Source organism: Haliaeetus albicilla, chromosome 21 (genome assembly GCF_947461875.1).
Source record: "Haliaeetus albicilla chromosome 21, bHalAlb1.1, whole genome shotgun sequence".
Lineage (NCBI taxonomy): Eukaryota > Metazoa > Chordata > Aves > Accipitriformes > Accipitridae > Haliaeetus > Haliaeetus albicilla.
The window spans coordinates 15,891,798-15,918,735 of NC_091503.1; the positions used below are offsets into that span (position 1 = coordinate 15,891,798).

At 42.7% G+C, this 26,938-nt stretch overlaps 1 protein-coding gene across 1 annotated transcript; it reads left to right on the forward strand.

The window, feature by feature from the left end:
- Positions 1-26,634, forward strand: LY86 (lymphocyte antigen 86). The gene is made up of 5 exons (XM_009925618.2): positions 1-315; positions 14,259-14,345; positions 15,795-15,923; positions 22,927-22,979; positions 25,892-26,634. The coding sequence occupies exons 1-5, from the start codon at positions 195-197 to the stop codon at positions 25,994-25,996; spliced, it is 495 nt and encodes a 164-aa protein (XP_009923920.1). The 5' UTR covers positions 1-194; the 3' UTR covers positions 25,997-26,634.
- Positions 26,635-26,938: the final 304 nt, after the last annotated feature.

Sequence of the window (26,938 nt, forward strand, 5' to 3'; positions counted from 1 at the left end):
TAGCACCCTCCAATTCTGATTAGCCTCTTGTTTATACCACATTGTGGTAAGCTAAGGCTCCATTGGCTCACTTAACCCTTCTGCAGGCACGAATGTAGTAACTCCTCTCTCCCTCGGAGAAAGGAAGGAAGACCTGCCTCCACAGAGAGTTAGCAAGAGACAGAGGAGTAATCCTGCAAACTACCACCACCACCATGAAGACATCAAACATTCTTGTTCTCATCATAGTCCTGCTTTACATCAATGCCAGCACAGAATGGCCTACGCACACAGTCTGCAAAGAGGAGAACTTGGAAATATATTACAAAAGCTGTGGTGAGATTCTTAAAATTTCCATTTTCTTTTTAGCTGGGCAACAGAGTTGTTCTTATGCAGTGAGAGAGGTTTATAAGCCAGGCAATGAATGGAAGGGTTACATTCCCAAGCCAGCACCAGGTTTCACAGCTAGAATATTTTTAGTCTTTCAAATATAGCTGGTTTGGTTCACATACACAAATATACACAAATCTAACTGTATTTAGATAGAAAATAATAAAGAGGAAATAATATAACCTAATTCAGAACAATAAATTGCTGTCAAAAATCCAGTCCAGCATGAAAGACATGACTAGGATTTTTATCTTGAAATTAGGTTAAATAAAAAAGGAAGACCCTAGGTCTTTATCTTTTTTACCCCTGGGATGACACACACTCTTCAATGCACTGATGCGCTGTTTTCCTAATGTGCAGCAAGGCTGTGGTGATGTGCTTTCTGTCCTCCCACTTGGGAGTGACAAGGGACCCGGCGTGACAGTGGGAAGGATTTGTGTTCTCTGCCATTGCCACCGTGCTTAGCAAGACTTCAGGAGCAGCACTTAACACAGGCATTTTCCAGGGACCATAGGGGTTTGTTTGTTCTTTAAATCTGTAGAGAAGAAAAGGAGCAAGTGGCACTGCAGTGACTGAAAATGAATTCACTGAATGGTGCCTGCTTTCCACCTCTTGCTTTGCTGGCCTTGTGCCTCTCCTATTGTGCTGATCTGCTTTACAGCTGGGACAAAGGGAATTAGATTCACAGACGCCTCATTCATTTTCTGCACGTGATGTGAAAAGCGATTCATGGCAAATGAGCCCCCTAGAGTTTGTTTTTCCAATTCATCCTGATACAAAGGGTTTCCCAGGGGGCTTTTTCTCCCCTGTAGCTTTCATGCAGTTTTGCACACCCATTAAAATAAAGCCAGTGAGGGACAAGAGAAGTAAATAAATATTTGTAATGCTATTCTTTACTGGCCTGCTCCCAGGAGACTAAAGTCAGGCTTCTCATATTATAAATGGGTATACTGCATTAGGAAAATATTTAATTAGATATCGAATACAAGCTTTGGTATTACCTTTATTTTAGTAAGAATTCATTATATAAGTTAATTCTGTTCCCTCAACAGGTCTCAGTTAGCATGAGATGCCTTGACAGAGGCACAGGCTACAGTTTGAGTCAATTCAAATGATGATGAAATTTGTCTGCTGGGCACGTGTCACTCAGGCATTGCTTCTTACTATGCACACCAGTGACCTAGCTAACAAAATGCATTTGTTTAGAGCTTGTGTGTCACTTACCTTTGTGTATGGCAAACCAAAGTAAGAGGTACATTCATTCAGGAGGAATTCACAGCTTGAGAAGCACAAGCCAGAGATCATACAGGTCAGGTCCCAACACAGAGTGGTTTTCTGTTCTCCTGGGCATAGCTATGGGAGATGAGATTACACAGACATGGAAAAAATGCAAGAATTAAATCAGATTCCTTGTTTGAAGCCCAATTCCTCACTCCCTTACAGCTCTGGCAGATTCAGTTGTGGCAACACTCACAGCTGCTGTCACAATGTTCTGCCCTGCCTTTTTCCAGAGGCTACCACACCTGTAGCATCAGACCAGGATGCCCCATCTGCATCTCTGCTGACCCAGTTCATAGTCTGGTAGCTTGCATAAAGCAGAAAAATAAGGTGGTTTGGGCTGAGTCCCCCCAAAAAAAAAAGTCTATGGGTGGGGAGGATAAATCCAAATCCACCAGCCTACATTCCCTTCAGAGAAGGCACTGCTCTTCCTGAGCTCACTGGCAAGCTCACAACAGTGCCAGAGGTGCCGATCACCCTTTCAGGAGAGGAGCAGCTTTGTCCCCGCTTGATTTCTCTGTAAACCACAACTAAATGGGCAGAACGTAGCTTCGCTCTTTAGCTGCGTCCCTCCAATTGTTCTCACCCAGGAGAGAACAGACATGCTAGTGCCTAGGTTTGACAAGACCCTTTCCCAACAAACCTTCTCATGACAACTTTGTAATGTCAGCAAGCACAGAGTCAATGCTAGGCAACTGCCCATACTCTTTAGCTATTTCAGGGGAAGACTGCCCTGCACGTCTCTTCAGTTTGAGAAATCCCCATGGTATTTCCTGCTCCACCAAAGATGCCAGAGGATGACACATTTTGGGGGATACAGTGGCCACAGTGAGGTGTCTAGTATGAAATCTTGGGTAAAGGATTCCCTGTTGGCTTCAAGAGGGTCAGGATTTCACCTTTATTGTTGTTACTATAAACTCTAGGATGTTATCAGTGAATCAGGGTTGAATCAAGTAAAATTCAGGTTGAGATAATTTTAGCAAAAGTACTTCACAACTTTATTTCTGGAACTGAATGCCCTCTATCAACAGATTAATAGAGTTCAGTCTGAGCATCTAAAAAGGAGCTAAGTGTTCATTTTTACTTTGCAGCTTATCAGGTCCTCTCCTAAAACGCAGTAAAAATCTGACTAAAGCCAAAAATATGAGTTAATATAACTGCGATAAATGTAGCAGAGAAGCTTAGGTGCATAACTGAAGACAGAGAAAGAGTAGCAATCTCCTGTACCCAGGAGCAAGTCCCAAGTCCCTGTCACAAGCACTTGCTCTAGCTGCATCCTGCCCCTATAACGCGTAAGATATGGGCATGCATCAAGCCCCCAGTCTCAGTCCATGCTCTGGATCCTTTAAAAGGATCCCCATTCCCACCCAGCTACATCAGACTAAACATTCAGTAACCAGGACCCTAAGAGATGCATCAAAAGAAAGAGCTGGACAAGACCCCATTGATCAGTATCATGCACTTGTAAAAAAGTCATTTAAAAGAAATTGGACAAAAAAATCTCAGCAGCAAGTCCATAGTGAGAAGCTCAAGCTGAGAGACAGGTGGTCTACAAGTAAAGTAAATAGATAGTATGCTGCCTCCTCTATATAACCACAGGAGACATAACACCGAGACAGTCTATAAATACAGCAAGACATTTCCCATCAGTGCCACTCTTCCTCCCAGGAAGAGGTGACAAAAATGAAGGAAGATCTCAAATGACCACAAATCACTTTAGAAATCTGGGCAGGGATCCCGAGATAAAGGCAGTATAGGTTAACATCTCTGACTGAGAAAAGAGAACTGTAATTGGCAAGTCTATGCAGAGACATGAAAAGAACCTGCTACACAAATGGCTGATTCCTATCCCCTTTAATTTCACAGTGATTTTTACAGTAATAACACTTTTGATCTTTTCGGCTACATTTTAGGAGGCAATTGTCTGGGAAGGGAAAGGTGGGAAGGCAGTGGTAGCAAAGTGCCCCGAGCAAATTCCAGTGCTATTTGAGTGTCAGTCACCCACCTCAAAGTGCAATATGCCATGCAGTGAGAGACTACAAAATGTAATTCTTCAACATGTCTACCAGCACCTGCTTCCAGACCATTCATGTAAGCCTAATTGTCTTAATTAGCCATGAAAACATTCTTACAATGTAGTGTTCAAATGGGGCCCTCTTCATAGGGTAAAGCAGGCAATTGCTGCTGCAGACACATGAAAAACATTTTCCAACTATTTTTACAGCTCGCTCTCGAAATGTTAGTTGGGCCTACATCAACAAGTCAGTATTTCAGAATACCTGGTCTTGTTTCAACCAGCAAACCCACACCAGTATGCTTGGTGATTAATAAAGCTCTACATTTAGATTAGGACCTGGGGGATTTCAGAGCTGCCTGAAACTGTAGCTTTCTTGACAGTGCAGAAAAGCTTACTGGTAAAGCAGAAGGTTCTCAGAAAGGGTCTGGAGAGCATCAACCATTAAGGACTTTTTCTGTGCACAGGAGTAAGTAACAGGGAATTTCAGGGAGATCTTTGGAAGAGTCAAAGTATTAGTATTTGAAGATGACAACTTGAAAGAGATTCTCTAGGCTTTTAAAACATTGTTGAGACCCCATGGGATTTTTTTTTAAACTATCACAGACAAACATTTCCCAATTCATATTTGACTATGCTTTTTCTTCTTTTTCCATCTGAAGCAAGGTTAATAGCCATCAGCTGAAGTTTCAGGAGAAGGAGCAATCAATTGGTATTCATTTCAGCCTCCAGAAACTAAATATGAAACTTCTTACACACTTCTTTACAAGTTTTATATCTGCATATCTACAGATTTAAAAATAATAAAACATATTTAGGGATACAGATAACTATTTGCTTTAATATCTTTTGCTAGACAAAGCAGCAGTGCCCTATGGTCAACTACAGATTTTTTTTTTTTTTACATGCTGATGCCTCTTCCTAAACAGAGCAAAGTCAGACTGAACTTACATCCACTGAGCTCCATGACTGCTTGTGTAGCTCTATCACACTTCAGGCAGGGTCATTTCTAGAAACCTTTTTCCTGCCCTACATTGATACAGTAGAAGAGAGCAGCACTGCCCATTTCAGTACAAGCTTGCACTGGATTGTGTTTATAGATAGAGAAACTCTCATTTGTATGGATCTTCTTAAAATTTGTGAGCTCAGATTTGGATCTCCACTAAAATGGCCCCTTGAAGTCAACAGGGTTACTCTGGTGTAGAACCTGCTCTGTTCAGATAGCACAATATAAACACCCTCCTGTTAAACCCTGCTCTGAAGGAACTTTTCAGTGCATAAAAAAAGAAAACATAGAGACTGATAGACTGGTTAGATTACAATTTTCTGATGATTTGTCTGTCCATACTGAATAGTTTCAGTTTTACTAGGGTCCCCCTCACACACTCAGCCCATCATATCCTTTCTTCTACATACTGAGAGATCAAATATACTATCTCTCTTAAAATCTTCTTTTTCCTTTTTTAAAAATAGACCTGTAACACCCTTCCCTGCTCAATCAGCAATACCAACTTGAAAACAAACCTGCTAAATTGTCATCATTGTAGCACTAATTTTACATATCACTTTGTTTTCTATGTCAACCAATATTATTAGTCTTTTTTCCTCTCTGGCCACACACTTACATGCTTTATTTAAAGGATATAAGTCATCTGATAGCTTCAGCTGGCAAAGAAAAGTCTGCAAAAAATTCTCACTTCATGCATCTTCAGGACAAATGTTCTTCTAGACACTTGGTAAAAGAAGGTTCTTTTTCCATTATTCTTTGTTTCTTTGGCAGACAGATTGAGCCAGATGCTTCTCTTGGTCTTATTTATTTATTTCCCTCAAGCAGTCTCCAGCAATTGCTTCTGCTTCTAAATTATTTAAAGCCACACGACACCAACTCCCCTCTGATCTTTTGTTGCATAGATTGCTAATGGGCAAACAATCAAAGAACTTAAAGAATTTCACTTGAAAACATTTTTTGTTTGCTTGCTCTGTCCAAGCCATCTTGGTGTCATAGCCTTGCTGCTATACTCATCTGGTACAGCTTGCTTACTCCAGGAGGAAGGCCAGATGTTGACATGCTTATTTCTGGCACCAGATCCTAACAAATGGAAGCTATCACCAGAATCAAGGTAGCATAGATACGAGTGCACATACAAATCTCGGTTTAAAGTTTTGGTCCCTCCATGAATTAAAACTACCTTATCTGTTTTGTTCTCCACTTCATTAGAGACGATTAAAACTTTCTTTTCCTATGTGACCTCTTAAGGTGATTCTGATTTAATTTTACCTCTTCTTTCAGAGAGGAGAAAGTATTTAGTAAGTTTTAAAATGTAAATTATAAGGAGGAGCAGGAGACAATTTCATACCTCCAAGGTACTCTGGCAAAAGCATTAGGTTGAGCATCTAGACTGAACCATCTAGCAAAATCAATATTAATGCTTTCACTGAGACTAGTAGTGGGGAGAATTAACCTCAGCTGAACATTCCCACCATGCTTTAAATTTTCCCATCTAATTTAGTTCTCAGAGTTTTCCTCACAGTGTCCATTTCTTCACCAGATCAATGAAGGTCCCACATCACGGACTGCAGAAGAGGGTTGGTTGTTTGACAGTCTCTCCTGCTTATCGCCAGCCGCTAAGTCTAAACTGGTAGACACATTTTCCACCTATTGACTTTTGCCATGTCTTCAGTTGTTGTAGCCACTGAGTCACTAAGGAATCACAAGCAGGAGGGGTAACAGCCCACAAGGCAAGCCATAGGAAAATGTGTTCTCCCCTTTGGAAACAAACAGGAGAGATATACCTGGAAAACTGTGTATTACCTTACAGTCAATGAGTACTGTGGGCAAGGCAGAATTGTCATTTGCTACTGCATGCTAAATTTGAGTCTCTATGGAGGGAGCAGTCTAATAAACTAAACAGGTAAGTCACAGCTATGTTTACAGTTTGGTGAAAATTTGAGATTAGCTTCCTGTATTACACAAAGTAGAAGTTATCAAAAGGCATATTCATTGCATCAAGTCAGGAGCAAGAACAATACCACAGTTGCTCATAAGTGCTCCATTGTAAAACTTCCTGTGTACGCATATGAAGCATTGCTAGGCTTTCTTGACATTGCCACACCATCTCATCTAGAGCTGTTAAAGGCCTCAAAATATCTCTGGACCCTACAATGCTTACAGTTTACCAAAGCAAATAGAGGCAAGAGATCAGGTTCTTGCAGTAATTTAACATCCATCAGCAAAAATACCCAGAATGATCTAAGAAAAATTAAGACATCTCAGAAAAATGCAAAAAGGACTTCAGCACTATTGTGTGTTGGTGTCACTGCACCAACTTCAAGGAAGCTTACGGCAACCTAAAACTAGGGAGGAACAGTGGCCATCAGGGACAAGATACCTAAATACCCTGTACAGAATCACCATGTAACAAATCCAAAACCTGATCTATCCCAGATGCTGCTTTTAGACTCAAGAGAGCTTCCAGTTGCCAAAAGCTGGAAATCTTGAAAGCTACCACAAATTAATTCAATGCACCACTTTCTTCTTCACCTGAAGATGGATGGCTCCTGTCAAAAGATCCAGCAGTGATCAGGCAGGCAGGAACCCAGTTAGTTTCCTCAGCAGAGGGAGCATGCTATTCCAATTATAGCTTACTGCCACGCTCCTGCAGTGGATTTCAACCCATCCTGAGAAAATGAGAACATTTAGCCCATTCATATGCTGCTGATTACTGTTCTGTGTAATCAGCGGTAAAGCCTGCTATCCCAGAGCATGGCATGTGTCTAACAGCAGGGCAGTTTCTAGTAATGTTTGGTTCTATTTCTGACACAAGTCTGCAAGTCTGCTGTGAATCCCAAGTCATACTGGCAAGCACTGATGTCCAGAGATCTCCGTCTCAAGTAGAGCAGCATAAAAAATGATAAAACACATGAAGAGAGGAGACAGATCTGATTAGGAATACAGGCAGTTACTGTATGCATCTTAGTCATGCAGCGCATGGTGTTTTCTTACCAACAGAACAGAAGAACAAAGACTTTCTCTCTCTAATACATTCCCTGCTGGGCCCAAATTAATGCAGCATTTTCTTGTTACACTGCTGTAGCTGAAGCCTGCCCTGCCTCCCTTTCTCTCTCAAGCTAACTAGGACAAATCAGGATTATCAAATACAAATAAAGATCTGTACGTGCTGCCTCTCAAAGCTGGCATCTTTCAGTTTTGTCTTCTCAAACAGGCTGAGGCAAAGCTTTGTCATACCACACAAAGCACAGAAACTCCCTCTTCCAAATACCACCACTGGCAAAAGGAAAGTCTCCGTGAACCTTCAGACACCGGGCCCCCCCTCGAGCCCTGGCAAACAGCTCTAACAATCCTGCTGTCAAGAAAGGTGGTTCAGGCAGGAAAAGGCAGGGAGACTCAGGTCAAGCCTTTGGCGAGGCTGCTTTACACGTGCTGGTGACACCCCCATCCCCAAACACAGCCCTCCAGCTGCAGAGACCCCTCACACCCGCCGTCTTTACAGCTCTCCGCACCACACAGCCCCTTGCCCAGGCCACCAGCACTGCCACGGCCACAGGCGGCAACTGGGTGACCTCAGCTTGGTACCAGGCAAGTCTCTTCCTCTCTTCTCCATCTGCCACACTTCCAGCCCTTTGCTCGTGGGCTGAGCCCTCCATCCCGCATCTGTTCCTCACACCACAAATGCTGCTACTGTTGCAGTCAGTGCCCCAGCAACACATTTGGAGAAGCTGCCAGCCTTCTCAGTTACTGTTTCTGAATATTTGCAGATTTGGACATCAGTTATACTCAGCAAGGAGTTTTATTTGAAATAGAAAGAGACAAAGTCTTCATTCTTTATTTAAACTAATTTCTTAAGACACTGGAATCGCCTTGCTCCAAAACCAGGGCCACACTGGCCAGTAATGCCTGTGCCTTGTTCTAACCAAGAAGTATATAATTGCTCTTTGCATTACTAGCGTTCAGTATTCTTGAGAGAGGAGTGGAAATTTTTTTTTTTTAAAAAAGGTGTTTATGCAATTTTTAAGATGTATTTTAAGTTTCTCATACCAGTGTTATGGGGTTTTTTTTAGCTTATAGATTATACTGAGACCAAATCTTCAGGCTTCCCTCTACAGCCATCCAAGTTTTATCAGACAGGAAGCAGGGTTATTCACTCCATTAGACATCCCCAAGAGCTTCAGGTTTAAGCAGACCTCAGAGACCACAAGTCAATAGCACTGTTTGCAAAGGGGAATTCCCACAGTCTGTACCCCCAGGACATTAAGGATACATGAACTGTAATCTTCCCTATTCCTTCACCTCCACATTGCTTAAGCAAGCCAGAAAGGTACAGGAGATAAAACATATCAAGCCTTCTGCAAAGGAGACCAGAGCACCTATCCAAACTAGGCAAAAGCCCAGAGCTGGTCATGTCTGAGGTAAGCATCTGGGATGAAGCATCCTCATGACAAACTAGACACAGCCAACATAAGTCTCACAATTTATTCTGCTCCCCTCTGAACAGAGGATCACTCTGCTCCTCCCAGCCATGTCTGGACATGGCAGTGGCATGTGGTGAAGGCAGGCCCACAGGGAAGCTCATTAAACTGAAGGTGCTCAGGAAAACCTAGATGCACAACTGGGAGCTGCTAATTCACCTGATGCTTCTTCCTCAGTACCTTATAAGTAGATTCCAGTGTCAAATATAACCTTGAGCATTCAGGTTAATTTATTTAAACAGACATTAAAGGGAAAATGTTGAGTGAATACATAAAGTCTGAGATCCCAAACAGTTCCTCATTCTTTCCCTCTCCTTTCATCACCTTGAATGTTGTAAGGACTAATGATTTAATTTTATTAAGAGCTTTGAAGGTGAGGAGTGTTGGGTAATTACTAAATATGTTTCTTCCTTGTGCTAATTTCCAGCTCCTCTAGCACCAGTCTGTCCTTGTATGACCCTAGCCAAGTGCAGCTATGTCATTCCATTCAATTCTGTGGCTTATCTGCTCCTAAAAGTGTTATTTTTAAACACCCAAAGCTTTCCAATTTGGAGATTCTTCTCACCACTGCAAGACTTACAGATGTGGACTCTTCACAAGCAAAGCTTGCCTGCTTGCTGCTCCTATTCACTCATACCACTGATTTTCATGCTCATGTGGAAACAATGTGATTTTAGAGCAGATTCAGATGAGAGTAAAGCCAGTAGAGGACAGTTAACAAGATGGGGGGAGGGAGAGAGAAGAATAAAAAACAGAGGCTCTTGTACACCAGCCCAGCAAAATTCCTATAGCAGGTGCTTCCCATCTGGCCATGCAGTTTCTGTAATGCCCAGTTAGTCATCTAGCAGCTCAGGCTGAGGGACATAGCCATAGTGGGTTAGCACATTATCATTCCCAGCTGTCTGCTGCATCTTCCTGCTGGAGATCATCTCCCAGAGCACAGGAGGCTGCAGGGCATAAGGGCAGCCCCAGCTCACAGCCCTTTGGCTTGGAGCACACCCGCATTCAGCAGGAGCATGAGCTGGTAGCCCCACAACTACAGTAACTGAGGCATGAAAGTGTGTTCCCATCTGTTGTCCCTCTTACCGGGGTAATCGCCATCAAAGGTACAAGACTTGCAGCCAGGAGGGTCACATAGGTACACCACTATAAATATATCTGAGCTAATATACCTATGAACCTTCTGCCAAGAACAAGAGCAGGAAGAGAAGCTCTAGGAAGAAAAGATCAGGAACTCATCTGAGCTTCTAGGCTGCACTACACATCTGCTCAGTGTTCTAGAAAAACAGCCAAATTCATCGCTGTGCGCTCCTCACAACAGTAAGCCAGGCTGAAATCTTGCACTATGGTGCCACTACAAGTCCTATGCAAGGAAAACCACATATCAAGCCAACATAGCAATGAATCTCCACTAGGGTACTTGGGTAAGAGTGAAATGGGAGGTGGGATGCATGGCGTCAGCTGGCACTATACCACGTAAGGGGTGATCAGTGGCAGGATGCCAGGTACAGCCCAAATCCTACAAAGCAGGATTGTACTACAGAAGCCAGTCTTCAGCAAAAGCTGCACATTTGATGCTAGATACAGTTGAGAGCTCAGCGTTAGCCACAGCATCAAGTTCAAATAACAGGTCTAAGGTCTTAAAGCACATTGATTGTTTACAAAAGCCGAAGACTTGCCTCTTTCTCAGAGCAGTTGCCCAAAAGATGTAGAACTCTCTAGAGAGAAACTTCAGTCAAAATCCCACTCCCAGGCACCTTCATGCTAGCTGTAAATGTTGCGGCCCAAGCCCTTCTCACTAGATAGAAACACATAAAAAAATGCCCCATTTCCCCCCAATAAGCAGATTTTCACTGATAAACCTCAACACGTTTACAAGATTTCCAGCAATGTTTTAACTGTTGGTGATATATCAAAGCTGAACTGGAAAAGCAAAACTCTGCAACCAGTCGAAGAGTTTCTAGCTTTAATTATGGAAAAGGGAGCAGATTGAAGGGAGTGGGTGGAGGGAAGTCTGGGAACATACAGTACTGTGCACTATGAAATGTTGCAGGGAAGTGGAAGGCTGAAGGGCAGCCCCACATATTTTAGAGATTTAACAGTAAATGTTATTGCTCTGCACATGTGAAAGACATAACATGTATTTTTTTCAGTCTAACCAGCTCTCTTCAGATTGAGGCAAACAAGAAAGAATAAGTATTAAACCTCCGTAAGAGACACACAGTGATTCACAGTTGTGCATCTGAGATGAAACACAAAAATGGCAATTGCCTCGAGTTGCCTTTGCCACACGAGGGACTCCTCAACATTTAAAGAAAGAGGGGTATGGCACACCACCTTAGTTCATGGTGCACAGCTGAATTTACAGACATCTTCACTTATCAAATGGTTAAAACACATTATTTCCTTTAATTTCCTTTTAGCAGCAACCTTTCTGCCTACGTGTTTCGGAATCCAGACTCCCTGGCACCATAGCTTTAGCAACACAGCCATCCTTTCAATTGGTTTCAGCAGGAGGTCCCCACGTACACCACAATATCTAAGATGCTGGACTGGAAAGTCATAGCCTGCATTTCCACAGGGAGACCATCAGAAAATTAATTGGGGTTTCTTTTGCCAGTGGAAAAGTTTACACTTCTCAGCAATGGAGTAACAACACAAAATCCAAGTGCTCTAATTCACAAATTTTGCTGGAATTTCTCATGTGAGTGCTTCCATGCTCTCCTCCTCCTGAGGACCAGACAACACTTCTCTGGATACAGACTCCTATGCTGCATCATTAGCAGTGCAGTAGAAGACACCTATGGCTACAATGCACCATTAAATCTATTTGGCAAAAGAACTCAACCCATAGGGGGAAAAAAAAAAAAAGCACAGACATGAGACATCCAAACTAAAACTACCCTGAGATCAGGTTCATTGTAAGAAGCCCATGCTTTCCAGAGAAGCTTTGTTTCATGAACATTCCCTTTCCATCCAAACAGTTACTGATGAGAAATTTTAAGCAAAAAAATTCAACTTCTAGCCTTAATACCATTATTTAATTTGTTGACTAAGGCACAGCCTAGTCTCTCTGGAGGGGGGGGGGGGGGAAGAGCATCATATATGTTGCAGTGCCATTTTTGATGATAGCTCCCTCTGGAAATTGCAGAGCTGACAATTTTAGTCTTTTGACAACCAGCACTGTTTGTAGGCATCAATGCCCAAGTTGCTCTGAATCTGAGCAGCTGCTTCCTGAACCTTATCATCGCACCACACGCAAAACAGAAACGAGAGGGGCTTTTGCAGAAGTCCAGAGGAAAGCGGAAGCCAAGCCCTGCGAGGTGGCAAAGACCAGAGGGGAAGCAGGCATAACGGTCCTGAAGAAAAGAGAAGTTTGACATGCTTTCCAGCTGGAGCAGGAAACTGCTCTCCTACCTAATTGCAACAGCTTCTAAAGCTGCAACAAAAGCAAGAACTGAAAGGAATGTGGAAAAGGAAGACAGACAACCCTCTGACTCTTGTCACACTTGAGCTGATAAACAACTCCAGGCACTAACCTTTTTGTCCCAGGCAGATCATGCAACTGCAGATACTGCACTTTAATGGTATGGAGGACAAAATCCAGCACAGGGATACAGAACTGTGGGAAATACAGCTGTGGGGGCCTTTTATCTCTCTCCCTTAAACAGTTATTTTATCAGAATTTAGGACTTGGGAGTTCCTTTTGGACCACACTGACAATCTGTGTGCTTTCAGAGCCTGGCTTAGAGCCCCCAGCTCCTCCCAGCACTTTCATTTTTTCCTGTTCCCCAATAAGTTATCAAGCTTTAGTCACCCAGGCTTGCTCCCTGCCAGCTGCTGCAGCTGTGGGGCACTACTGCAAAAATAACATCAGACTACAGAGATGCTAGCTGAGCCTCACAGAGGACACTTGCAACTCAGGTTTCATCACAGCAAAGAAAAATTCTCCCAATGTGTTATTTTCAATTCAGTGAAAAGATTACCTCAAGCAACAATAACTTAGAAACAGAATTCAATTCCCAGGTCTATATTTTGTTACCAGCAGCTCGATGTAACCCAGGGAGCCTGTGGCTGCTCCTGCACATGCTGCAGTTCCTCCTCTGGTTTCCACAGAGAAGGAAGTTGGATGCACAGGCTGGCTGGAAAGCCACCATGAGGGACAAACCTGTGCCTAAAGCAAGCCTTGAGGTTCAAGACAATATGCTTCCAAACTGGCCAAATCTTTCACCTCCAGCCACAGCTCTGGAAAACTCTTGCACATGCTGTTGGTTGTGGCAGCTGAGCTGCCAGTTGTTGTTTGCTGGCTGTCACCAGACTGACATATTGGCAAGGCTTCAGGCATAGCATGGAACCTCATGGAGGGTAGCAAGGAAGAAGGTGGAAGTGGGGGGAAAGCAGTTATGTTTGTACAAGAGTTTTGGAGCTTGATGCAGAGAAAGCGGTACTGTAGGAACTGGTAAGAGTCACGTTCGTGTCAGTTGTCAGCTGTAGGGCTCCCTTTGACCCCAACTCTGCTGAAGTCTCCCAGAAAGGCAAAAATGTAGACTATTTCCTGAGTTAGAAATACCGTATGATGGTAGACCCAGCATGAAACACTCCAGGATCTCAGTTACACAATTTTATTTTCATTTCTGGACTTTTCATCCCACTTCAGGATTCAGTTTCCCCATCAGCCTCACCAAGTCATCTTGTGATACAAATGAATTAAAAACCATCATCATAACCAATCGCTCAACAGTGCTGAGGAAGGAAGGGCAATGCAAAGAACCTGGAAAGAGCAGCTGTGCCAAGACTTCACTGTTGAATGAGTATTGACTACCTACCACTGTGGGGAACTTGCTTTCCCTGAACCTGGCTCATTTTCCCACACAGTAGGTTTTAGCCACATATAGACTATCATCTGAATGTGCTTCAGACTGAAGTGGCAGGAAGGACAGAAGTAGCTATTAAACACAGGGTATGGGAGCTTTAAGCACATCTTAGAGAATATTTAAGGAATACATAACCTGTTTTTTATAATGCTTCTGTATTTTATTGTTTTCTTCTATACAGTCAGTATCTTGTTAAAAATACTACTTCTTACCCACTGCTTTCTGTCTCCAAACAGATCCCCAGCAAGATTTTGCCTTCAGCATTGACCATTGTTCTGATGTCACAACCCACACCTTTAACGTTAGAGCTGCAATGGTCCTAAGTAAGTGAATTGCCATTTTCTCATGCCATAAATGGGTAATTCACATGTGAGTGCTGGTATTAAGAAATAAGCAAGGGTGACAGCCTCCTATAAAATATGAATGGGCTCCATTTCTGAGAAATTTCAAAACCTGTGTGGGGCTACAGAAATGTCAGTTCTGTTATCAGCTCAGCTTCAGACTACATATGTCACCCTAAGCAGGTCATATCAGCCCTCGGCTACCTTCATTTGTACATATGGACAGTAAAGGTGGAGGCTACTCTACAGCTTGTCTTCACAACTAAGTCTTCTAGGGAGAGACTCTTGTTGAATGAGACAGCTACAGCACCCACACTCCTGTGTCGGCACCAGCAGCGCTTGCCAAATTGCCAAGGCTGACCCTTGTAGGTAGGAGGCTGAAGGGACTCCCACAGACCAAGGTGAGGGCATCTCTCTGCCCATCCTGGGCATGTAGAGAAGCATGCTGGGGAAGTGCTAGCCTGAGGCAACAGTCATGTCATCAGCTGCACTAGCTGAAATTATACCTCTTCAGCACTTGACTGATCAGCAATAAAAGGTCAAAAGCAGAACTGCATTTGAGCTAACAAGCCAGGTGCAGAATTTAATATTAGCCATAGCTTGCTTTGTTTCCCTTGCACAGGAAAGCCACCTTCTTACAAACCTGTTGGCCCCAAGCTCACCTAGAACGTCTACTACCAGAGCATAAATATAAGAGCCCTGCTGTATGCTCCTGGTGCTGAAAATGTTTGTGTGCCAAGTGTCTTTTAGCACTTGGGAATGCTTCCTTGTATGCAAAAAGTCTCCCTCCTGTGAGACATGCTGCCCTTTTGCCTGGGGAGCATCAGTTTTCAGATGGCTGCAAAGTTAAACAAGCCCACAAAAATCACATTACTGGCATTTGCAAATACTTTTCCAACAGCTCAGAATATGGGACCTCCCTCTAAATCCAGTAGCCTCACTGGCTGTATCTATGTTAGCAAGCCAGGCACAAGCAGGCAACCTCCCAGCACTGCCAAGCTGCTATGCTGGTCCCTGGTACAGGTTTACCTCAGGGCAGCTACTGTTTTCTCAGGCAGCAGGTATGGGCCACAGGCTGCTCCCAGGGGCCTATTGGATATAGTCCCTCCGCTAGGGACAGTAGAAAGGAACGTTTAGCTGTATGGACACAAGATTTACTATGCCAGTTGACCTCAGAGTCAGAGACTAGTCATGGGCATAGTTTATTTAACAATAAAGATACATGCTATTACATCCCCCATTATGTACCCTTAAGGAACTTAGACACCTGTTCCTGAAGCATGGATTCCTAGGTATCAGGAGTTCAGTGAAGAGAAAACATGCAGTGGCTTAAACAGCTGGGGGGGGGGGGAATGGAATTTTTTAAAAATAAAGTAATAATTGTGTTTACCCTTGTACTTTCTCTGAGCTCTCCTTCTGCTTTGTGTGTAGGACACAGCATCAAGGAGCTGTACGTCAAGGTTGACCTGATCGTAAATGGGAAGACCATCTTTACCTACTCAGAGACGCTTTGCGAGCTGGGTCTTTCTAAGCTTATTTTCTGTGGAAAGAAGAAAGGAGGTAGGTAATTTAGGTAGCACTCTAAGTGTTTGATGGCTACTGAATACTCCAAGCAGAACACACCCGCTGTGCTGTTGAACACACCAATACATCGTAACGTTCTGTTTACTTCAACAGCATGTTAATGGATGGCAGAAACACAGTAGGACAGACATTTTAATTTCAGAGCCTGCTTTTTCCCCCAACCTGTTCACTTGCTTTTCTTTTAATCACAGAATATTATACACACATGGGATTTCAAGCCCATAAAAAAATAACTGTGGTAATGTGACCCCATCCAACAGCAGAGAGGTTCATAAGCTCTATTTATAGCCACATGGTTGTCACATGAGCAAGTATGACAAAAATAAGGGCCAGTTCTGTAAAAGAAATGGCTGAGCAAACAAACAAGCCATTCTGAACATGCTCTTCACTACTAAACAAGTAAAATTTCCTGTCCTTAAAGGTAGTTCTTCACTCGCTTTAAGAGGAATTATGCTTGAATAAGGATATTAGGACCAAAATACTATTTGATACTATCTATGGTTTGCATGTTTTTTCTGCTCAACACATGCCTATGCAGCAGTCAGATTTCAGTTCATGCCAGTCAAACTGCCAACTGGTGCAGACTTGCACTAGTTGGTTTACAGTGGCATTAGCTGCCCCCAAAAAGCAGGCAGCTTTGGTCCCAGGTGAGCCTGGGCACCTCAAAGTCCCTTCTGCCACAAGCCAGACCAGATAGTGCAAAGCTAGCCATGGCATTTCTGGAAGAGCTACAGTCATGCCTCTGGACAGCAATATCCACATATCTTAAACAGTTATTTTGAAGTCCCTCTTATACCATGATCATCTCTTTAGGCTGATTTTAAAATAAACAGGTAGAGCTGCAGGGACGTTTCAGAGTCGTTAGAGCACCAGTTAGTTTCAGAAGCTCTGCCTTACTGCCATTCACATGCACCTCCAGCCTGATAACACTGCAATAATTAATGTGCAAGGGCTATCAGTCTAAAGACCATGCACAGTACTACTGCTAAGACAGCCCCTGGAAAATTACTAAGACATTTCACACAGCATAGAAATACCACAAAGAATAGAGAAATGCTGCATGAGCAGACAATTGCTTAAATCCTGTAAGCCAGATAGACCAAAAAAAATTGAATTCAGAGGTTTCTTCAATTGCGTATTGAATTACAAGGGGGGGACACACCCATATACCTACTGAAAAACTATATTATTCTGATAAAGTACTAAATAACATCCTTTAGAGAATACACTAAGGAGAAGCAGAGTCAGTCCTGAGCTGAGCACAAACTGCTATTCACACATTAAGCCACAAAGCCAAAACCTCCTGGGGTTTCCAAGTCCCTTAATCTTAAACTGACAGGTAATTGTTTCTACTAATTGAAGTACATTATGATATAAAACCATAGCTGGTTAAATAATACTATATACCTTCATTTAGAAGCATCCCTAAGTTAGTGCAAGGACCTCTGCCACACTTTTTAATACACACTCTCTTGTTCAGTAGCTGTTTTTATTTAGTAATTAAGTCACAGTGGGAAAGAAGTGAACTTTCTCAGACTAAGGTTCAAACTGAAAATGTGGTATTTCTTAATTAGTTGACATTTGATTCTAACCTGTGTTTTAGGACACAGAATTGAGCTGAAGACCAATTTGAGATAATTCAGCACAGCCATAATTTACCATATTAGCACAGCTGTAAATCTGAGCTAATACCTATGCAGAAAGGACAACATTGTGAATGGCCAAGTATGCAGCCTAGCAAAGGTACAGAGGAGCAGACAGCCCTTTCAACTGAAGCTTCTCATGCAGAGCCCCCTTTTCCCTGTTGTACAGGCAACATTTCCAACACCTGGCCAGACCTGACCTGAGTTTAAATACAGTTCTCACAGAATTTGCTTGCCTTCCACAGGAGGCCAAAAGTTGCATGTTACTCCCTCTCCCAAAATGAGAGAGAGTGTAGTTCTGCTACAGGCTTTGTTGGTCCACTCACTTGTGTGGATGAGCAGGTAGAAGTTACAAAGAAAAGAGACTTATAAGAGCTGGATGTGGCAGTGTCCTGGTTGTTTTATTTTTCTCTGCTCTCCTATACTGTCACAGTTTTGCCATGACTGGAAATAGTTTAGGAGACTCGATATAGGTGGAGGTTTCATGTTCATCATAATCATACAGTATTTACTATTTATGTTAAGCAAAGGTCACATCTGACACTGCTCACTGGGATTCCTAAATAGGATTCCAAGATCTTTTTCTTTGAGCTATATGCCCGTTGTGAAGTTGTTAGCTCAAATGTTGCAAGGAAATGAGCCATTGTCCATTTAAGAACAATAACAATAAAACTGCTAAATTCTTTGTAGCATAACATGAACTCAGCTCTTCCTCTTTTTTAGTAGAAAGTACTGGTTATTCCCCATTTCCTCCAAAGCAAAGTTACATAAGATTTAACAATTTCCCAATGCAATCACTAAAATCAGAGAAAAAGACCTACCAGGGTAATATTTAGCAGTGTGCCAACCACAACTTGCAGGCTTAAACAAAGCTTCCTGACAAAAGATAGTTGCATCCTCTGCAAGTCTGCAAGTTTTCTTTCAGGCCCAACTGATAAAGGAACCATCAGAGCACTTGAATGATTCCTTGTGCACACTCCCAAACCATAGAGAACCCACCCCCCGCCTTGCTTCAGACCTACATTCTTTACATTATTGCCTCTTTAGGTGGGTGTTACAGTGAGGAAGTTTCTAAAATAATATTTGTGAATAAAAGTAGAGAGCATAACGAATTACAGAACTGGGTATCACATTGAGATTTATGTACATGTTTTTGAGAGAGCAGCTACACCACAAAGCTAGGTCTTTAGGCTGATATACAATGCCATCTTGCTTAGCATCTTCATCTCACTTTTTCCTCCCCAGTAAAGAGAAGGGATGTTTCTCACCCAGCTATGTATTTATATAGGTTTTTCTCTCAACTATACATCTATAGCTGGCAGTTATTCAGATCACTCCTGCATCCCTAAAACTGACAGAAGTGGTGTGTCAGTTGCATGGGTGCAAGATCATGTCCTAGAAGAACTCCAACATGGAGCATTTAAGTTCTAAAAAGATTTAAAACATAGAAAAAGGAAGAGGTGGGTGCAGATGTACAGGGCCTTTATATAGTACAAGAGTGAGAATGTATAAAGATTTTCAGTGCAAGGAAGATTTGAGAAAGAGGAGTGAGAATTTCATTATAGGTGTTTTGTCAGAAATGAGGCATCTTCACGATAAATGATAACTAGTAACTTGAAGTAATCCTCAGGAAGTTCTTACACATTTGAAAGCTCTGCTTCAGACTGGAAGCTACTAGAGGCCTACTCACTGGCAAGGAAAAGGACTATGTTACTTTTGGTAGAAATAACGGTGAAAAGCTGCTACAAAAAAACACAATAATATCACCTTGAATCAGTGGTACATTAGAAATGTCTTCCAGGATGCTCTACAGAAATCACCTTCAGTTAAGTCTTGAGAAAAAGGGCTGAAAACAAAAGGTAGACTGAAAAAACATCACTGATGACAGCATGCTTGACAGATACCATAACTTACCGACAGACCAACAAAGACATAGGGAAATTTAACTGGAAAAATGCACTTGTGATTTATGCTGTTCCCAATGTTTATACATTTTCTTGCAACTACATCTGGGCTTGCTCTAAAAAGACCACAGAATTCTTTCAATGAGCTAGGCTTAGTGTTTGTGACAGTTACACTTACTGCAGCAGATGTGTTCATCCTCTTTCAATGGAGAAATGTAAAAATGTATGAATATATGGAGAAAAATTTATATGAAGGATGCTGTGATAAACTACAGTCCTTAAAGCCTGTGAGGATGTTTACACTTCTGGAATTATAACAGAAATCCTCATGTGAGAGGAACATTGAATGGGCTTTGAAAAGCCTGATCCAGCCAGCATAGGGACTGAGTGGTCCAAAGTGAAGATGAATGATAAAGTCCAGCAGATCTATGGATCCATACTATTTCCTGGCAGGTCTCAGCTAGCTGAAAATGAAAGCTGCCTATCAGGACATACTTCAAAGCATAGTCCTTTCCCCCCAACATCACTAAAGCAAGGAAGGTCATAAGAGTTTTCTAGAGACCTGGTTACAGAACCACAGAATGGTTGAGGTTGGAAAGAACCTCTGAAGGTCATTTAAGTCCAACTCCCATCTACTCAAGCAGGACCACCTAAAGCCAGTTGCCCAAGACCATGTCCAGGCAGGGTTTTTTAATATATCCAAGGATGGAGACTCCACAGCCTCCCTGGGCAACATCTGCCAGTGCTCAGTCACCCTCACAGTAAAGTGGTGTTTCCTGACATTCAGACAGAACCTCCTGTGTTTCAGTTTGTGCCCATTGCCTCTGGTCCTGTCACTGGGCGCCACTGGAAAGAGCCTGGCTCTATCCTCTTTACACCCTTCCCTTCAGGTATTTGTACATATTGACACATTCTTCCCTCATCTTTCTGTTCTCTAGGCTGAAGAGTCCCAGCTCCCTCAGCCTCTCCTCACTGCAGACATGTTCCAGTCAATCATATCAGTGGCCCTTCACTGGACTCTCTCCAATAGCTCCATATGATTAATAACTGTGAAACACTGCAAGACCCCAGGTTAGAAAGAGCTAAGCAAGGGCAACGCTGAAGCACAAAGCAGTAAATGTGGACCTCAAACCCGACACACAGCACCTAGCACCACAGTTGGAGGCTCCCTAAAAGATAGTACAGCCCATGAGAGTGACTCCATTGATTACCAAGCAAAGGCATAGCTACCCCACATCACAGCAATCATGGAAAATACCTCAGAGAGGGCTGAGGCAGAGCCCTAAGACTGCATTCATCTAGCTCTGATGTAATCATTACTTTGTCACAGCAAAGGGGGGAATAGCTTCTACCTACACTGAAGGAAAAATTAGCATTGCCATCATTTCAGAAGCAAATTTATGGCCTGATGACTCCTACTTCATTTTAAATTATAGTTTTTGCAGAGCTTGAATGCTGTATCTGTGTGTTTAGATTCCAGATGGCTGACAGCCTAGGTGAGACCCTAACAAGCCACATGATCCAAGAGGAGTTTCCATGTCCCTGTGGAGAAGGACTTTGTGGAAGCATGACTGTTCACAGACCAGTTTCCTCTCCACCATCCTCTGTTGCCATCCAAGGTTTACTAGGCTCAGAGTTGACTGAGGGAGAGACAAACAAGGCTCTCTACTGAACAAAAGGATACAAACCATAAGCCATGCCATTGCACAGTCCACACCACCCTGAGGGAGCAGCTCACAATATGGCTTAGCATACATCAACACACATACAAGCTCAAGTCCCAAGGGAGTCACTCACCACCCAAGTCATGCAGTCTGCAATGCCTTTAACTCCCATTTAGACTCTAAGTAAAGTTGTGAACTGAGAAGTGGGCTGTACTGTATTTTTAAAATTCTTGAGTCACCGCTTTCTGCAGCGGAGATGTGTCAGACTCCAGAGCTCTTGCTTCGTGCACAGAAGCAAGCAGCAATGGTGACTGCTCTTTGAAAAGGAAAAGACTTCTTGGTGTCCAGGTGAAGTAGCCAGGGATGCAGAAGGGAAGGAGTACAGCACAAGTGCTGCAGCATAGTTGATCAGTTTGAGAGTGACATGCCAAAACATACTTATTCCATTTTCTTTTTTGCTATTAGGTTTTTCAGGGCAACACTGACAAGTTCTGCATCTTCTCCACCTCCCAGGATCATCAGGGCATTACATTTAAATTCCTCATTAATGCAAAGTGTAGAACTTTGGTGATGTCTCAGGTTTCTCCTATTCTTTTCCTAGTTTCTTATAGTCATGATTCTTTCATCTAAGTTTGTTATGAGGCATTGACTAACATTTCATAGAATGTGTGGGGGAAGACCTTCTGTGGACTCTTTTCCAAGCCAGATACCTACTGCATGGTGGGATGGTCCATACAAAATAAATGTTAAAAACCTTTTGTCCAACATTTCACAAGAAACAGTTTAAACCAGAACAGTGAGACTGGACCAAAACAACTCTCTAGAAGTGACAAGCATCAAGATGCCAGCACATACTCATACATGTGATGAAACACTTACTCCTCTGTCAAAGTAAAGACTACTTCACAACACCTACAAAAGAGAATCCTTAAACAGTTCTTAGACTTTTCCACGAGTTGTGGAGGGCAAGTTGTGCAAGAAATTCTGAAATACTGAAACATCTACAAATTTTATTTTCAGTCAAGTCTGCACAGTTTGGCCCAGTAAGCTATGAAAAAGTAGGAGGAACTGCAGAACAGCTTGCTAATTCTGTCCATTAATGCCAAAGTTGCCCTTTCTTCAACAGCAAAGAGCAAGCATGCCTCGCAATTAGGGAGATGAGGATTGGAAGGTGGAACTCCCAGGCTCTATTCCAGTCACCAGCATAACTTGTGATGGCTTTAGTATATCATGTAACTTCAGTGAACACTCCCTCAGCAGTGAGATAGACATATTCTTATTACTTTAAGGTCATATTCAGCAAGCAGTCAGAAGTCCACACCTACAGAAACACTCAGCTCAGACTGGTTTTTCTTAAGAGTTACCAAGACAGCACAGTTCAACTATTACAGCTGCAGGTGTTTAATAGATCATGCTAAAGGACTTGTGCCTGGCAATCCCCCTCCCATTTAATTTCCCAATTTGGAGGATGCATGCTGACATAGGAACACCCACCCAGCTGTGCAAAGCCATGCCCCCCTCCTCCACTCAGACAGGGGCTGCAGGTCCTCTGTGAGCACAGGCTCAGCCCTGCTTTCCCCATAAGGCAGTACACATCCTGACATTTCTCTCAGGAGGGCTGTTGCAAGACTGTGTATAGAGCACTTCGCAGTTCCATAACACCTGTCACTGGAGCATTTTGAAGTGCTATTATAAAAAAGCATCTACAATCAGCTGCTTGTTTCCTTCATGTGCTGCCTAACCACCCATCACCATTTTTGCTTTTCAGAACACCTCTACTATGAGGGACCAGTCACACTGGGAATCAAAGAAATCCCACAGGTAAGTTGGTCACAGCTGTGCTCCCAAGCAGTAGGGCTTTCTGGATGAGGTATGGCCAGAGGACTACCAGCAATCACATCAGCATATTCCAAGCTCCCCCAGCTGGCACACTGGATGTGATAGTGTTTACATGACTCATCCTTCTCAATATGAAATTAAGTGGCTTTGCTTAAAGCATTAGAAAGCCACCATTATTCAGAGACAGAATAGGTTTTCTTAGGATAGCAGATCCCCTCTACCAGCACTAAGTCATGCAGCCAGACAGTTCTTTAGTAGGCTCCCCCTCTGTCACTCTTAAAATAGCAACAAAAGCAGCAGCTCCAGGGGACTCCCGAGAGACCAAGGCTGCAATTCAACTCACTCCTTTGCAGGCTGAACAATTTGGAGAAGCTCATTCATCCTCACTGGCTATAAAGACAATTTAGATAACTATTGCAATTGTATGTGCTCCACTGTACATATATGGTATTAGATACAGAGACAGAGGTCTTCTAGGTTGCAACCAAAAGTACAAGCTATTGGGCCAAGAACACTGTCTCTGGACTTGTGGAGCCTGAAAATAATTTCTTAGAAAGGTGAGGAAACAGGCAGTACTCTAGGCACTGCTCTGACTTTCCTGGTCATCCATTACAGATGCTTTTTACAAGCAGCATTCTCCACACTCCTTCCAGAAGGTCAACCAAATCACACTGCAAAGCAAGATAGGTCTCAAAAGCTGAACACACCACAGGGTCTCTTAACTGGGCACAACATGAAGCTATATTTGACAAGTAAATAACAAAGGATTTTTAGCCACATACTTGAAGAGACTGGATTGAAGGGGAGAATGCAAGATCTGGATCATCAAGGCATCTGTTTGAGAATGTGGCAAAGAAAAATCACACTCACCACTGCAAAAAGCACACAGTTCAGGTGGTCAAACACTCCTTAGATTACTTACACAGAGAAGCACAGCATGAGCTCTCAGTTCTTCAGCAGCAGACATAAAACCCGTGTCAGAGCTGCAAAGATGAAGTCTGGAGCCAGCTCAGCACTGGGTTGGCCCAGGTGCAGGAAAAGAAGACAGGACCAGAACAGGGATACAGAACAATGACAGGAGTCCCAGAGAGCCAAGCTTGCCAAGACCTGCAAAGGTGATAACAAGGATAGCTGGCTCCTGGGAGGATCGAGCCTCCATAACAGCTACCATCTCATATGTCTCAGTCTTCCCTTGGTGATAGCAACAACCACAACCTTCATTTTCCAAGGCTTTCACACAGGGAACTGGGCCTCCTTATGCAGGCTGTTATCCCATCCTTCCCAGCCTGCTTCCCTAAAGGCTACACCTAGAGATGCTGTGTCAAGCAATGCCTTTTGATTTCTCACACTGGGGTGCCCAAGCTCCTATCAGCATCCTGCTCTAGGGGCAGCTTTACTAACATAGTGAGGACATTTATGTAGTAAAGCCTCTAGACAACCTGAGGAATAGGTCTTTAGACCGAGAGGAAGCCCTAGAAACATTCTAACAGTCCAGTAAAACTCTAGTTCAGGGCAAATTAGCTGAATTTGGAGCCAGAAATTCTAAGACTGTACACAATCCTTTTTTTAATAACAATTTTTACCCATGAGCAAAAAAACTATTCTGGAGGAAGAAAAAAATCTAATCACTAATGAGCAATGGAAATGAGTTATTATAAACTCCCTCCCATGAATGAAATAAGCTTTTGGAGAATTAACATGCTTGTGAGAAAGGGAGTAGGAGGCTTTTTTTCCTTAATCAGTCAGGCAAATAACACCATCCTTCTATGCCAGCAACAAGGAGTTATTCCATGCAGCAATTGTCTTCTGCTCTTTACAAAGAACAGCCTCATCTGAGCAGCCCAAAGGATGTTTGCACAGTCTGCGCAACAATTACAAGGCTGTAGTCTCATGAGCACATTGCCATTGGGCCTGTCTAAATTTGGATGTTACACTTAACTTGAACCTCTGTGAGGACACAGGCCAGTTATTGCTTTAGAAATCCCATGGCAAAAGGCAAATGCCAAGAAGCCCGACTCATTCTAGCTGTGCCTCCTTCTACTCCACAACCAGGAGAGTTCTGAGCGAGGCAAGAGCTTTCTCTGGTTCAAAGCCAGGAGGCCACTGCTGCCAAGCTCTCCTACCCCAAGTTTTGCTCCCCTCCACACTCCAGAAAATACAGAAAGAAATACTGCAGTGCCAGCAATCTAGTTCACCTCTTCCTCCATATCTGTTAATGAGTCTTGCTACCTTCCCTGCCCAGTGCTTCTCCTTCTCCAAGTGTCTGGAGAGAGCAGTTTTGACCAATACAAAAAAGCCATGGCTTTTTTAAGGTTAAGATTTTCTTCACTGCAATGATACAAGTTCTCCCCAAAGCCAGAATTATTAGTAGTTTTAACTACACAATCTGAAATTAAACTACCTCTTGTTTTATTATATAGGAATTCATCACAAATTCAGTCATCTATACACATCCCCCAAGGTGCTCTCTTATAAAAATTCATATCGATATAACAGTGTACAACAACAAGATCCAAGGAAGAGAAGTGCCAGACAACTAAGCACCTCATCCTCTTCCAGTTACTAGACAGCACAGGTCATATTGTGCTTGCTCATAAGAAACATGAGAAGTTACACAGATTTGAAAGGAATTTTTATGCATCAAAACATTTTGTTCCCCTTGCACTGTTTAGATTTTGAACTTTCGCTGTCAGCATTGATATCCCTGATGAGATTAGTTTGGCAGAAAATATAGGCAAGTCCTTGACCAGTTCTGAAACATTTGGACAGGAAACGTTTTGGAGGAACTTGATGGGAAAAGTGTTATTCTGTTTCTAGCAAGAGGACTCCCTCATAGAAACAGCAGCAGTTATATACTACTGATAGGCTAATCTCTTTGTGTTTGTCTCTTACAGGGAGATTACACTATTTCAGCAAAGCTAACTAATGAAGATCACGTCACTGTTGCTTGTGCCGATTTTACTGTGAAAAATTATTTAGATTATAATTATTATCGGTAAACCAGTTTCATGAAAGCTACAGACCACCAAAGCTATTCAAGCCAAGTGAGCTGCTTGCATGCTATAATGCTTCTGAAGGAAGTAATCCCCACATGGTAGTTCTGATGCTATTCCTCTTTATAATTCACTTTTCGAGAAGTCACTAGACCCTCTAGTGGTAATTTTATCTCTAAACGCACACTGTAGCCCACTTTTTGCTTCTAATATATACAGCTGCAAGTAGAAAGTGTCCGACACCAACATTCTCATCTTAGGATGAAAATAGCGTGAGGCAGAACAGGCAAGAGCCTAAACATTTTTCTGCAGTAAGTTATGGAGGTATCCATTTCTAACACAGGCTAAAGATGACTTCCACATGTATCACATATTATGCAGTTACAGCACTCAACATTTTCAACCTTCCCTGGGGCCTGTCTGGAGGCTCCACTAATATAGATTTTGTTATAACCACAGAACAAAGATCAAATAGGATGAACATGCCTTTTTTCCAGTGATCCATGTCCTGTCACTGGATTCATATCACTTGAGTCTTCCTGGAATTTTTGTTCTTTAATGACTTTTAAGTGATATGTGAATCATTCTGTACCTAAGCTATGTGCTCTTCTTGCTTCTCAATAAATTCATAATGAAGAAATAATTTTTCTCATTTTTCCTCATGATTCTAGGATCTATCCAAAGCTTGGGGGGGGGGGGGGGGGGGCAGACAACACATTGAGGGAAACAAGTTAAATGAGCATTTTTTTTTATATATAAAATATCAGTCATGTTGACCCACATTTTATGTTAGCAGAGGCCAAACTATTCCTTACTTTGAGCATGAAGCCACAGGAGAAGTAAACACAAACTACACTCCCAGGTGCAGCACATCCCCAAACCCTCTCATTCCAGGAGCCTTTGCAGCTGGCATAGCTGATAGGTAGGTAGATAACCAAGCATAGGGCA

Excerpts from the sequence above, each read along its gene's own strand:
- LY86 (XM_009925618.2), top strand. The coding sequence starts at position 195 with ATGAAGACATCAAACATTCTTGTTCTCATCATAGTCCTGCTTTACATC. Across the intron at positions 14,346-15,794 it reads TAGAGCTGCAATGGTCCTAA|GACACAGCATCAAGGAGCTG; the intron begins GTAAGTGAATTG and ends CTTTGTGTGTAG. Across the intron at positions 22,980-25,891 it reads GAATCAAAGAAATCCCACAG|GGAGATTACACTATTTCAGC; the intron begins GTAAGTTGGTCA and ends TGTCTCTTACAG.